Source organism: Pipra filicauda, unplaced genomic scaffold, assembly GCF_003945595.2.
Source record: "Pipra filicauda isolate LSUMZ 115617 unplaced genomic scaffold, ASM394559v2 scaffold532_size348037_pilon, whole genome shotgun sequence".
Classification (NCBI taxonomy): domain Eukaryota; kingdom Metazoa; phylum Chordata; class Aves; order Passeriformes; family Pipridae; genus Pipra; species Pipra filicauda.
Window position 1 is genome coordinate 196455 of NW_024104679.1, and position 14117 is coordinate 210571.

The following is a 14117-nucleotide window of genomic DNA, read 5'->3' on the forward strand; positions in this document are numbered from 1 at the left end:
TGAGTGGTCATTTATCACTGGCAGATAATGTTCCTGACAATTAGTTATCCCACAGCCTGGACCGAAGAAATGTGGTTATGTGAGGCTGCTCCAGCCCTCTATGAAATGGTAGCAAAAGCTTTCAGTGTGAGAGTGGAGTAATTCCTGGTAATTGCAATTTTTCCCCTTTAAACTTGTGGAATCTGCCTGATTTATAAACAGGCACAACGTAGTTGGCCCTCAAATAACATTGTAGTCCTGGCCAGGAAAGAGATGTTATCAGAGCTATGGCAACTTCTCCAGCAGGTCCTGGTAAGTGACTATAAAGTGAGTATGAGAAACTGTCTGAAACCAGCAGAAACCGTAGCTGGTGGTGACTCTTACCCTCCTTTCTTGTTCTTGAAGCTCGTGCAGCCGTAGCCGCCGTCAGCTGCAGTGTGAGGATAAGGAGTGTCAGGATGGGTTTCTGGCAGGGCATGGAGAGGAGCCTCAAGGGCCAGAAGAAACTCTGACTTTCTATGAGATTGAAGGAGAGAATGAGGCTGCTTTTCCTACCTTGCCAGTAAGTTATGAACAAAGGATATAAAAATGTGTAGCCCTGTCCTGGCTTAGCAAACACAGGCACAAGTGCAGGTTGTGTTGGCTCAGTGCCAGAGGCCCTGAAGAACAACCTTAACTTGCACATGAGCTCAGCATTTCCATCTCTGAGCCTGATTCTGAAAGCTACGGCTGCCAGGTCTTGTAGGGGATTTGAGTCTTCCAAATCCAAACACAGCCTGCCCTGGATAAGGAGATGAAGTCAAGGAGCTTCAGACAGTGGCACAATTGCCATTTCACAAAACTTAAAATCAACTGTCTGGGCCCATCCTGACTTTTTAAAATAAATTTTCCCTTGTGCATAGCTAAGTGGTGGTGAAAAGGGGATTAACTGCAGAACTAGGAGGGGAAAGAATTATATTTCCTTCAGTATCCCTTTTAAGTAAAAAACGGGGGGAAAAGTGACTTCCTTACAGTTTTGTCTTGAATTCATGATGCACTTTTGGAGTTGACACTGTTTCCATATAACTCCTGAGACTTTCCCCTCCTCCCTGCCCTTCCCTAAGATAATGTAACCCTTTAGTGGGAGGGCTGCAAGCTCAGCTTTTGGGTTGTCTCCTCTGATCTCTAATTGCTGTACATTTAACTTGGTAATTTAATGATGGTTTTTCGAGATGGAGCAGCCAGGTAAAAAGCCAAAGCATGATGAAAATTACCCCTGAATAGCTAATTTGAGTATGAGCTGCTATTTTTAAAGCAAAACAATGCACACAAAATTATTTCTAGAGTAATTGGTGGCCTTTGTATTTCTGCCTCTAGAGCAGCACTTGACTTGCATGGACATTTTTTGAGAAGATATCACAGTATGCATTTTATGAACTTTAAAGCAGCACAGACTTAAGCACAGTGTCCATGCTGGAGTCATGAAGTGTGTTTCCACCTCAGTCACAGGTGTGCCATGTGTCATATCTCAAACAATTGCTGTCAATCATTGAAGGGAATATCTTCCACTTTCAGGCTTTAGCTATGAATAATGCCTCCTTTCTTCCACTGTCACTGAGACAGCCTTGCTTTTTTCTACACAAATGGTTATCACATTAAAGTACTGGTGTTTTTATCTTCTGGTACTAGTTTATGTCTGAGAGTCAACTTTTTTTTTTTTTTTTTTTTTAATTAGGAAAACTGACTGATAATTTGGGTACAGAGTCCTGATTTTGGTATGGTTTTGCTTACCCATCTAAGACCTGGATTATTCAGCATTAGCCAGGGCTATCATGGCCTTGTTGGCCACTTTAATGTAATTTTTATGGATATCAATTGATATGTCTTATTTATGGATTTGATATACAGTGTTGTCTCTGACTTGATATATGTTCTTGCCGGGGCTGTTAAGCCTTAAAATCAACTTTTTTAACTGCCAAGTGTGGGCTGTGGGGAACAGTTAGCAGTGTGTCCTGGAGCTGGTTGATGACTGCTCTCCCTGAATCAGGAAATGCCACCTCTTTATTAACCACAAAAGAGCTTAGAATGGTACAGAAATCAAGGTGAATGCCAGAGTGGTTTATTTCAATACTGTTTTCCAGAGTTGGGTTGCAATACAGTAGCTCTGCATCACTTAACTGAAACAGCTCCCCAAAAAGCTACAGTTCTACCTAAAACACAGCTCACCTGCTTGGTACTTCAGTCATTTCTTCAGCTAGAGCTTGCCAGCTCTGGCTGCAGCATCCCTCTACTAACAGTACTCCTAGTTTTAGGGTTGAGTGCTCCAGTGGCTAATCAGCCCTTTCAGAGTCTGTGAGATAATTCACATCAAAATGACACCAAGTTCAGGGGGTTGCTTTGAGAGGTGATTTTTTTTTTGGGGGGTGGTGGTGGTGGTGTTTGTCTGTGGGTCCCAAGATGCAGTATCAAGGTCTTTTTTTTTTTTTTTTTTTTTTTGTGTGTGTGTGTGGAATCCAGTGTCAGCCTGGTCATCTTCCAAACCTGTTTACTTTGGCATACATTTGATAGTTGCTGTTACAGTTTGGTACCAGACCAATGTTCTGGGTTTTTCATGCCCAGCAGAATTGCTGTGAATCAGAGTATTGGGATATAATTTAAAGCCATAACCATATTTTACCTTTAATTAGAAGGATGAAAAAATCCATGAGTATTGATTTCTACTTGGAACAATCTTTTTCTTTCACATCAATGTTTTTATATTTTTGTTTTCGTTCTTTATTGGGATTCTTGAAGCATGTTGCCTAATAATAAATGTTTAAAGCAAGGATTTGATCCTGGAAAAGTGTTTTTGTTTGTTTGTTGTTTTTTTTTCATTTTTCTTTATTTTTTGTAGATGGCTTTTCAGCCTTGAAAAGGGAGACAGAAGAATCATGCAGCTAAATTTCCATTAGTCATACTTGCCACCTCCTTTATTTCACTGAGGGTTTTTATAGATGAAAGACAGGGGCTCAAATTAAATTAACACCTGAAGGCTGTGCAGTAAGGCTTCATGAACTGGCAGTGCCATGGACTGCTGTCCTTAGATGTGAGCACTTCTGGTTTTGTGGCTGTTAAAACCAGCCTTAGATCCAAGCCTTTTCCTTAGCAACGGGATGAGGAACATGGCCTTGAGCTGGGCCAGGGAGGGCTCAGGTTGGACATCAGGAGGAGTTTCTTCACAGAAGGGGTTGTTAAACATTGGCAGGGGCTGCCCAGGGAGGTTTGGAGTGCCCACCCCTGGAGGTGTCCCAGGAGGGCCTGGCCGTGGCACTCAGTGCCCTGGGCTGGGGGACAAGGTGGGCATCGGGCACAAGGTGGACTCTGGTCTTGGAGGCTTTTCCAGCTTCAGTGATTCTGGGATTCTTCTGAATCTGCAGGATAAGAAAAGCAGTACTTATGCTTTGGGATGTGAGTTTCTTGTGGTTTTAAGTATTTCAGAATCTCTGAAGTGCTGCAAGTCTTGCTGCCCTCCGAAGGAGCAGACTGCAGTGGGACTGCATTCGCCTCTGTGACGCCAGACAGCAGAGTGCCAGTGTTGTCTGAACACCACTCACCACACAGTTAGGCAAAAGCCTGATATTTTGGCAGAGGTGCTGATCTTGCACCAAAGGCCATGCCCAACCTGTGCCCCTTGCAGTCAGGGTGTGAGTGCTGCCCGCCTGTGTGTGCCCCACTGCTCCTGCCCTGCCCTGCACTCTGCAGCCAGAGCAGCACCAGTCCTGCCTTAACAGCCACTGCATCACTGCTGTTGGGCAGCCTTTCTGATGTCTTTTGAATTGCAAAATCCATCTGTTATTGAAGATAACGATTATAAATACTGTAGAGACAGACCACGCTGACTCTGCCTGCCAGCAGCATTTGCCCACTGGGTTATCTCTTGCTAGAGCTCGTGTGCTGTTTTCCCCTTGCTCACATAACCAAACCAATTTCTACAGCAAGTTGTTTTTCTAGCTCAGTTGAGCTTTTTTACACTCCCAGCTTCCATTTCTCTCTGCAGTGCTGCTGGCTACCTTTTTATTTTATAAAATTACACCATCAAAGGCTACATTATGTATGGAAGATATTCAACATACAAATCCAGAGCCAGACTTCCGAGTAACTGCTTTTTTTCATGAGGAAAATAAAACTGTTGAACCAGGACTTTATAGCTTTTTGAAGTAAGATCAGAGATTAATTTTTGGAGGGCAGGCCTGTATCTAGGAGCTGCTACTCAAGACCAAGTCACTGCTGCTCACCAGATTTCCCGGGCAGCTGAGTGTGAGTTGCAGCACACAGGGAATGGCTCAGCCAGTACGAGCCACAGGCTCAGAGCATGTACCAGGCACTGATTGCAGCCTGCTCCTCTCTGCAGGTGGGGTGATCTGCTGCCCAAGGAACAGATGCCTGAGGTGTGACAGGGTGGTTTGATGTGTTAGGCTCAGTTTATGGCAGTACTTCTGTTACAGATGGTAAATCTTGCCCTCCCTGGGGCAGGTGCACATTTTGCCACTAGCTTTGCAGTGCTGGGGTTTACCCCAGGTAAGTGTGGCTGTGACAGCTGCTTGACTTGGTTGTGCTAGAGAAAAAAAGGGTCTTTTAAGAGAAAGTGGAATATCCTCTAATGATGAAATTAATGGACCATCTAACTCCCTCTACCCCCTCCTTTATGTATTTTTCCTGTTCCCTACCCTCCCTATTTGCATTTTCCAATCAAACGTAAACCTGTGGGGTTTGACCCTTTTAAAACCAGTACTTTGTTAATATTTGTCGTAGCTGAAAGCAAAAAAAAAATGTTTATTTTGATGTTTGTGATCGTTATGTGAATGTGTGATTTGTGTAACTTTTGAGGAAGTGCAAGTAAGAGGAGATGAAATACACTGCAAAGCTTCTTCATAGAATGGGTCAGGATGGAAGGGACCACAGTGGGTTATCTGGTCCCACCTCCCTGCTCAGGCAGGGTCACCCTAGAGCACATTGCACAGCATTGCATCCAGAGGGTTCTGGAATATCTCCAGGGAGAGAGACTCCACAACCTCTCTGGGCAATCTGTTCCAGTGCTCAGTCCCCCTGTCTCCCACATCCCGGGTCAGCTCTGGTGTTTTCTGCTGCAGAACATCTGTCTGCTCTGCAGGGGCACAGAGCAGGGGGAAGTCACTGTCATGTGAAGTTCAGTCCCTGCTTCTGCTGTAGGAAGCACAGCTGTGAATTCACAGTGCCTTAACTTTGAACTTCTTGGCTTTCTGATGCGAGTGGGAATGTGCCCACCTAACTTCAGAAAGTCCCTGTCTGTTAAAAAAAAAAAGGGTAGCAGCCTTTAGTCTTTGTTTGAGTGTTTAAAATTCTGTAGCCATAGATCACTGTGGTGCTGGGTTCTGCTGCAGCTTTTGCCATGGACAGTGTGTTAACATTTCTCCGTGTGTCAGCATTGTCTCCCTCGTGCAGGAATCTTCTGCATTCCAAGGAAAGGGATATTGCCATTGTTTAACTTGAGGGAACTCTTGTTTCACTGGAGGCTTGACCAAAAGACTCTGGTGGTGGATGGAAACCTTTTGAAATGTATCTCCAGTGCTTCAATGAGATTTGCTTGGAGGACAGCTTTCCATAAGCAAATTATGTTAACACAGTTAGAAGTTGTTGCTTAATGACTCTCTTATGCTATTAGCTATATTGCTGTATATTCCAGTGTGGCCCATGTAGTTGTGCTGGTCTAAGGATATCTTCGGGGAGGAAATTAAAATGAAATTACACTTACTTAGACTTCTTTGTACAGGACTAATTGCATTCAGGCAATGCACTTTATTTACCAACACTTGTAGTGGTTTGCTCTTTTCTGTTGTAGCCAGGATATAATTAATACTTTGGGCTTGTTTGGGGTTTTTTCCCCAGCTAGGTGTTGTCTAGTTCTTGCCCATAAGCACTTGCTCAAATTTGGGTGACCAACTTCACAGGAGGTAAGCAGGACTGTGTCATGGCTTTTTTAATGAAAATACCAATAAAGTCTTTATAGAGAGCCCTTAAGTGCTCCTCTGCCCACTGAGAGCCCTTGAGAAGTCTGTGCTGCACACATTTTTAAAAAACTGTAAAATGTCAGATCTGTTGCTGTTCATAAATGTTTATTATCAATAGGCAGCTGGAAATGTTACATCTTGAAAAGGTAGAAACACCTTGATTTTCAATAGGCTTACATTTTTGGGAAAAAATTAAATGCCTTTTTTTTTTTTTCCAGTTTACAGTTAAGCTAAAAATACACATAAAATAAATAATTTTATCTATTATGTACATTGTTTCATTTTGTACAGGTTATACGAGGGTATGACATGGATTCTGCACTACAGATGGAAGAGATGCAAGTAGAAAAGTACATAAAACTAAGCATTTGTTTTTGCTTTTTGCTCTTGCCCTTTTCTCCCCCTTTTCTCCAGAGGTGGCTATTACCACTTAACTGGCAAATGCTGAGGTTGCCACTCTGTCTTTACATACACAGATTCTTACATCTAATAGCTCTTTTGCCTGGAAAAAACTTTAGTTTTTGACCAAAACTAAAGAAGAAGGAGAGGAGGAAAAAAAAAAAGCCTCACCTTTTTTTATCCAGTGGAGTAAAATGGCATTTTAAAATATGCTCCGCTGTGAAGCCGTTTCTGTGGTAGCTTTTTTTGAAATGAGTATTTGATATTAAAATTTGATTTCTTAAAAAACCGTTTTTAGAGTCAGCCCGGTCTCCAGGGCTCACCAGATAGAAAATAGAGTACTTAAGCATCTGCTACTGTCTTTTGCTCCTCAAAGATCCTTAGCCCTCTAGTTCCCAGGCCCACCTCATTAACACATTCGGTAGTTTTTTTAAATAACTGTACAATACCCAAAAAATTAGCTAGACCAAAAAGTGCCCCCTTGCTGCAAAACAACTATTTATAGTCAAAAGGCATCTCGCTCTGTTGGCTGAAGGTATCACAGTGTTCTGTTAGCTAACGTGCTGAAAGGCCAGCTCCTTGACAGGTCACAGTCCTAAGCACAGCATCTCTTCTGGCTTAGGAGTTACTGCTGAGATGGAAATGCTTTAAATGGGAGAGGAAAATGAAAAAATCCCCCAAATAACTAAAATAAGCCGTGCTGGCAGAGGACATGGCAGGCAGGGGGAACTGCACTGGCGCCTGTAGTTGGTGGGTATTGACTGAGAAGGGTCTGTCAGATGGCCCTGCCTTGGCAGGAGGGTTGGACTGGGGGATCTCCAGAGGTCCCTTCCAACCCAAACCACTCTGTGATTCTGTTTGCGAGGGAGGAACTGCAGGATCAGTCTGGCTGTTAAAATTGCAAGTGGTTTGAGCTCTGTTAGGAGGCTCTATTGCTGTTATGGCTGGGGGTTGGTTTTGCTTTGCACACCTTAAAAAAAAAAAAAGAGCGGGTAAAAGTATTTATATGAAGCACAAAATACTATCAAATGTTTGGAAGATGAGGATCAAACAAAAAGTAGTTGGTCTGGGTGGAGGCAGTTATGTGAATAGTACAGAAATTACTTGTTCATAAAAATGGCCTGAAATGGGGAAAGAGTGTGAAAATGAAATTTAATCAAATTACAGATATTTAGGAAATATGCTGATGTGGCTAGCCCAGTGTGGTCCCCACCTCCTCCAGAAAAATCCAGTAAGGGAGGGACTTTATAGCTCTTTCAAGTTACACATTCACTGCAAACTGGGAACAGTTTATTTTAGATGCTTCTCCAGTGAGTGGATTTATTATCCACTGTAGTCTCACTGATTCCAATTAATTTTACCATTACATGAATTAGAGTGTCTGATGCTTCCAGCACACCTGGGAAGGTGTGACCAGCCATCTCACCTGCCTCAGCTGGGGGTACAGTGCTGGAGGGCCCAGAGAGTCCCTCTTGGGAAGGAGAGGTCCTTGCAGTCCATCCACCCCAAAACCAGCTCCAGGGAGTTCTTAGTTAAGTAACAACTTTCATTAATTCTAGGCATCCCTGGTGGGTCAGATATTTTTGCTTATTTTTAGCCATTCTGTGTGTGGAATTGCAACAGAGGTGGGAGGAGGTTCCTGTTTCTTTGGAGATCAGCCTTTGAGCCTGTGCAGAGCTTTCTCACAGACATGTCTGAGGGACAGGACGAGTTAACTTGTTGAAGGAGAACTCAGCCAGGAGTTAAACCAAAACTGAACCTCTTCCTGATTAACTGAAATATGCTATTCTTTGGGATTTTGGCCTTTGGGAAAGAAAAGTAACAATACCAAAGCAAAGGTGAGAAGTCCCCAGGGAAGCAGAACATACACTCAGAGGTGTAAGAGCAGCAGGTGCCTGAAAACCCAGCAGTCAGATCCTTGCTTATGCCATTAGTAACTGTCCAGACATCTTTGCTTTGTAAGATATCTTACACCATTAGTGATGTCCAGATAGCCAGTGCACATTACCTGCAACTCCTCATATTCCTGGAATGGAGCTTAGAATGCTCATAGTGCCCTTACTCTGCCAGTCAGATCTTGGAGCTCCTGCTGCTCAAACCTCACACCTTTATCCTGAGTAAGCACTGAAGAAAATGAATTGTACAGAGAAATCTGGGGGGAAAGGCCCTTTGTAGGGATGCAGGAGACATCCTCCTGCTGTCCAGGATGGTTCCTCCAGCAGCACTGTGTTGGCCACACTCTGCTACCTGAGGTCGGGGTCCAGGAGCTGCCTTTACCCTCTCTTGGGGCAGAACATGCAGCAGAGCCATCCTGCTCCAGTGACACCAGTCACACCCAGGTGACTTGCTGCCCTTGCCAGTGATAGGTTGAAAAGTGACTACTATGGAGATGGTGATGTGGTGAAATTTTCCTATAGCCCTGTTCCAGTATCCTGGTGTGCACGTGCATCAGTGCTGGGCCTGTGGAACCTCCCCATGCTTAGAAGTCTGTTGCACCAACCAATTTTAACCTCCTTAGAAGGTAAGGGTTTATGTTTATATTTGTACATTATTATATTTATTTAAATATTTTTAATATTTACAGTGGCTGTTTCTGCTAAAAATCATGTTACATGGACTGTTGGAAAAAGGATGAAACACAAATACAGGAAGGTGACATTAAGGGCGAGACATAAATAACAAAAGCAAGGGTGTCAGAATTTAGGCTTCCAGGGTATGCTGTTCCTGCTCTCTGTCTACTGCAGAAGTCCCCTAAATTCCCTTCATGGGAAACCATGCTAGTTCCCTACATGGAAAACTATCCTAACGGACAGACAGTTAAATCCTAACCTGAATTAGTTGTAAGAAAATAAAAGTACATACTACCACTACGAATATTAACTACTTGCTGTATATAGCGCCTTTAATTTGAAGATCTGAAAGTGCTTATAAATAATGAACTAACCCCCCCTGCGAGGTAGGTAAGTGTTGTTATTATCCCTATTTTACAGATGGGGAAACTGAGGCGTTCGGGAGGCCGAGTGACTTGCCCAAGGTCACGGGTGAGTCGGTGGCAGAGCGGGGAGCAGAGCTCAGCTCCCCCTGCTCCCCCCCGGCTCTGCCCACTGCCCCTGCTTCCTCTGCGGGGTCACAGGTACAGGTACAGAGTATTTACAGATCTGCCAGTGAGTGAGGGACGTACCAGTGCAGTCACCCAAATCATCTGCACAGATGTGCCAGTTAACGTCTTGTTCCTGAAGCGATTTATGTGATCTCTCACCTGAGTACAAACATCTCACAATTCTACTTGATGTTCTTAAACCCTGGGTGGTATTTGTTAACTTTTTAATTGCTGATGATCCCCATCCCTGGAAATGTTCAAGGCCAGGTTGGATGGGGCTCAGAGCAACCTGGTCTAGTGAAAGGTGTCCATGCCCATGGCAGGGGAGTTGGAACAAGAAGAACTTTAAGGTCCCTTCCAACCCAAACAGCTCCATGATTCCATGACCATTTGCAGGTGTGCTGCTTTAAAAAGCCAGTGAAAATGACACTGGGCTGGGAGGTGAGAAAAAATGCAACTTCAAGAGCAAGAAACCTAAGGAAGGGCAAGTGGTTGAGATCTCTGTTATTCCTAATTCCAAATTCTTTGCATATATTTATGGATTAGTCTTGAAGCCCAGAGAATAAAGGCCAAGTGTGTACCAGTTGGAGCTCAGCTGTGTATCTTGAACCCAAGCCAAGGAAAAGTTTAACTCCTCACAGGAGAAACTCGATGTCCCATTGGCTCCCACCCTGCTTCTTGCAGGGACAGCACAGTGGTTGTTCACTGAGAATAACTCGCACTAAAACGTGTTTTCTTTTTGAGCAATTGAAAATGGAAGAATGCTGGTGAAATCTCAAATACTGTAACTGCAACCGGGGTTGGTTTTTTCAATCAAATGTGTTTTGCAGAAGATACTTCAATTTCCTTCCCCTGAAGCTCCTGTTTTAGCAAAATAATAATTCATCAGCTGCTATGAAGTCTATTGCTACCACTGGGGATGCAAAGATGCAATCACAGAGAATTTTGCCTTTTGGGGGACCAATTTGACAGTTTGCAAACTCCTGGACACATGCATTAATCACAGCCAAATCAAATATTTGTGTTAAATTAAAGTCAGCTCAGACTCCCTCATAGCTGGGAGCAAGGAAGGATCTGAGTCATGAAACAAACCCCCGGGGGAGCCCCAGCTGAGCAGCCATGTGATGTACCTTCCCCCTTTAGCACAGCGTTACAAGGGGGTTTGCAGACAGTTTTATCCCTCCTGACACCTGCCCTTTCAGGCCACAGCAGGAGAACATGACTCACACAGTTTGCATGGAAGGGATTTTTACATTTTTGGGGGCAGCACTGCAGAGTTAATTACGTTTCGTTTTGTTGTCTGTACCTGTTAATGCAGTGCTGTGTTTAAATGACACAATATCATCATCACCAGTAGCAGTGTGCTTGTTCTTAAGACTTTCCACTGTCCAAGGACACAAACTCTGTTTCTGGCACAGCCTCAAGCCCATTTGGTGTAATCTGCATAACTGTCCTTGAATTGTTTTCATTCTTACTCCTTACACAGGAAATACCAAAAATTTTTGCTGGCCCCGTGTCAAGTAGACTTCACAGATCTGCAGGGTGGTTAGGTGAGGCATCAAAGGATTCAAACCCTTTCCTTCATGCCCCTGCAGCAGCTCCTGCTAATGTTCATCTTTACAGAAATGTGCTCGGTTTGCTTTATTGAACTTTAAGTGTGAGCTGCTCTATTAGTTTTGGTGGGTTCTCACTGCAGCTTTCCTGCACTGATGGATTTGCTTCTAAGAGACAGGAGTGCTGGATTTCCTCACAGAATGATCACCAAGCTGTTCCTGACCCTTGAATTTTGCAAGTCTCCTTGTGTAGCGCAAATGTCACTTTGCTCAGCCTTCCATGAAGGAAGAGGAGATGCAGTTTTCAAAGACAACTCTAACCCTGCAATTAGCATGAAAGCCTGAAATCTGTTGATACAAAATGCCTTTCACTCTGCCTTTAGCTAACACATCTAGAGGCTTAAATATTTTGGGTTTTACACTGCCTGCTGTTAACAAGACTGGGGTCATTTCACTCTAGGAATACAGAAACATTTTTGAGTCTCTGCTCCTAGTTGCTGATTTTTCTTGACACCAGGGCTGTATTGTATTTTGAGGTCTGTATTGGAAACTTCCACGAGTCCAGTGTGTTGGCACCTGCAGCTCTGCTTCAGGAACTGGCTGCATCATTCACATTCCTGCTTGATTTCTGTGCTCTGTAGGGCCCATTACATGAAGCTGCACAGGTGCCCAAAGGAAAAACCCAACAAGGTGGTTTTCCTTCACAAAAGAAGGGAGCCAGGTTTAAAACCTGGGCAGAGCATCCAGCTGCAGGTGTCCCAGCAACCCTTACCCCTCTCCTCTCTTGTGCTGCCACAAGAGCTGCTGGTGCCCCTTGCTGGTAAAATCTGACCCACTGCAATGGCAGGAGCAGATTTTCCAGCACTATGCTTTTCCAAAGGCAACTCACAGCTCAGTTCACAGATGAGGTGATTTTTGGCAGCCGCCCTTGGGAAATGCTGCAGCTCACAGAACCTCTCCTGGGAACACAGCCCTGCACGAGGGCAGGAACAAAGCCCTTCCTGAGCTCCTCCTCAGGACTTGGTTCCTCCAAGAAAGCAGCTGACTAATAACAGCTCTGAAGTGGTGGTAAAGTGTTTCTTAGCAACACTGCAGAAGAAAGTTCAAGTATCACATTGTTAAAAATAAAATTAAAAAAAAAACAAACAAACCACTAAAAATCACTGTTAAGAATTCAAGCATTTTGCCCTTGATGAGGTTTGTCTTCTCCCCGCTCTGCTGCTCCTTGGAACTAAAGTAGTGACAGTGGTAAGCCACAGACACTACCACTGCCACAACTGGGGAGATAAAAGATACTACCTACTGCCACACTCCTTTTTGCTGCACCTCAGAAGAGGAGCTGCAGAGCCATTCCGTGCTGCTGATGCAGTTTGAGCCTCTACTACTTAGGCTGCTTTTCAGAAATGCAGCTCAGGGGCCCAGGGAAGATGATCCCTCTTAGCACCTGCCGTACACAGGGAGGATGGTTTTCTCCCTGAAGCCTGACATCCATCAGAGATACAGCAAAAAGTGAATGCAGTGGTGGAAATAAGATTAGGAATTGCAAAACAAGGGCAAGGCTTAGAGCTGGGTTTTGGTTCAGCCAAACTACACACAGGTTTGTATTTCAAGCAGCTACACAGAAGTTGGTAGCAAAGCCAGGTGCTGGTTCCCACTGTCAGCCTAACTGGAAGGTCTTTCTGCTCCCTAAAAGGCAAATTAGGCAAATAAGCAAATAATAACATGTTCCAGCTGGATGATCAAAGGGGTCTTGCATTCAATAACAATTTACAATTTAATGTAATGACCTGAAAAAACACGCACAGCCAAAAGAAACAGAAGTCATATTGCTTAAAGGAAACAAAGGACCGGCTATAAGGTGAAACCCTTTTTAAAAAGATTTTAAATGTGGTTCTCATCCTCCTGCTCATCATCTGGTCGTGCTGATGAGGAAAACTGAGCAGGACACAGAGCCAACGGTGTTGGACAGCAGGGAAACCCACCTGTGGTGGAATGATGGTGGGACCACTGGAGAAATCCTTTCCTCAGCCACCAGTGCATCTGAAGTCTGTGGGGTTTGAAGACTAAGACTACATCTGAAGGGATTCCTGTGGTTTATAGTGACCTTATAAATGGTGAAACCTTTAGTTTAGTATTAGCGAGTGTACAAAAATAAATTAAAAAATGTGCAGATGGTTATAAAATAGGCTAACATAAGTGTGTTTACACTTTTTTTTCACCTGTGGACAGAAAGGGAACAGTAATGCTGAATCAGATGAGAGCAAACAATTACCAATTCTTGGGTAGGTTTTCCAGTGAGCGTTAAGATAGTTTTACTTAGAGCCGAGTGGTAACGTGATCCTCCTGTCCATCTTTCCACTGGTTTATGAACAAGTCACAGGCCTCTCCCCAGGAATCAAACACGTCCTCTGACGAGTCTATAAGTTTGGAATTAGAGGAACAAATACTGGAAGCACAGTGAAGGGAGCTGGCACAAACCACAGGACATTCCTTGCTCTGTCCTGTAAGTCTCGTGTTCCCACTGTAGGCCACCTCATTGAGGTTAATCTCACTTCTGGAACAGTTCTCTTCTCTCTCTCTATCAATCTGAGAATATTTAATGTCTTTCCACATGTAGTGTGGCTGAATAATTCCATCTGAAATAGTGTACATGGGTTCTGAACTGGGTTCAGGTACGTGTCCATTCATCTTGGAGAAGAGCAGGCCCAGTCTCTTGAAGGATTCCTTCTTGGAGCTGGAGAGTCTCTGAACTCTGTTGCCATTTCGGACAAAGGAGCGCTTACTGATCCCATTGCTTTTTGGCTTCTCTTCCACAATATCGATCCCAGACATGGTTTTAATCAGAGCAGATACATTGAAGTCCTTTTTTTTGTTGGCTACATTGAAAGACACGCTCTTGGCTCTGGATTTTTCTCCAGCACCGTCCTCATTTGTTTCATCCTTCTGGGACACCTCTGTGCTGCTGGTTGAATAACTCCTCCTCTGGGGCTTTCTATTTCCTAAGAGGTCAAGAACCTCATAGCGAAAACTTGAGATGTCCTGTTTTAATTCCTAGGGCACGAGGAGAAACAAGTTACTCTC

At 43.9% G+C, this 14117-nt stretch overlaps 1 protein-coding gene across 5 annotated transcripts in view; it reads right to left on the bottom strand.

Annotated features, from left to right (window-relative positions):
- Positions 1-6070: 6070 nt before the first annotated feature.
- The window catches only part of TRPC5 (transient receptor potential cation channel subfamily C member 5), a 102643-nt gene continuing 94596 nt past the window's right edge, over positions 6071-14117 (bottom strand). For 2 of the 5 annotated variants that reach the window (XM_039387139.1, XM_039387138.1), the window contains exon 11: positions 9794-14087. In XM_039387139.1, coding sequence (XP_039243073.1) covers positions 13353-14087 — 735 coding nt within the window. In that variant the 3' untranslated portion in view covers positions 9794-13352. Of the gene's footprint in view, positions 7354-9793; positions 14088-14117 lie in introns of those variants that run through there. The other 3 variants (XR_005565749.1, XM_027715963.2, XM_039387140.1) reach the window with 3 other exon arrangements.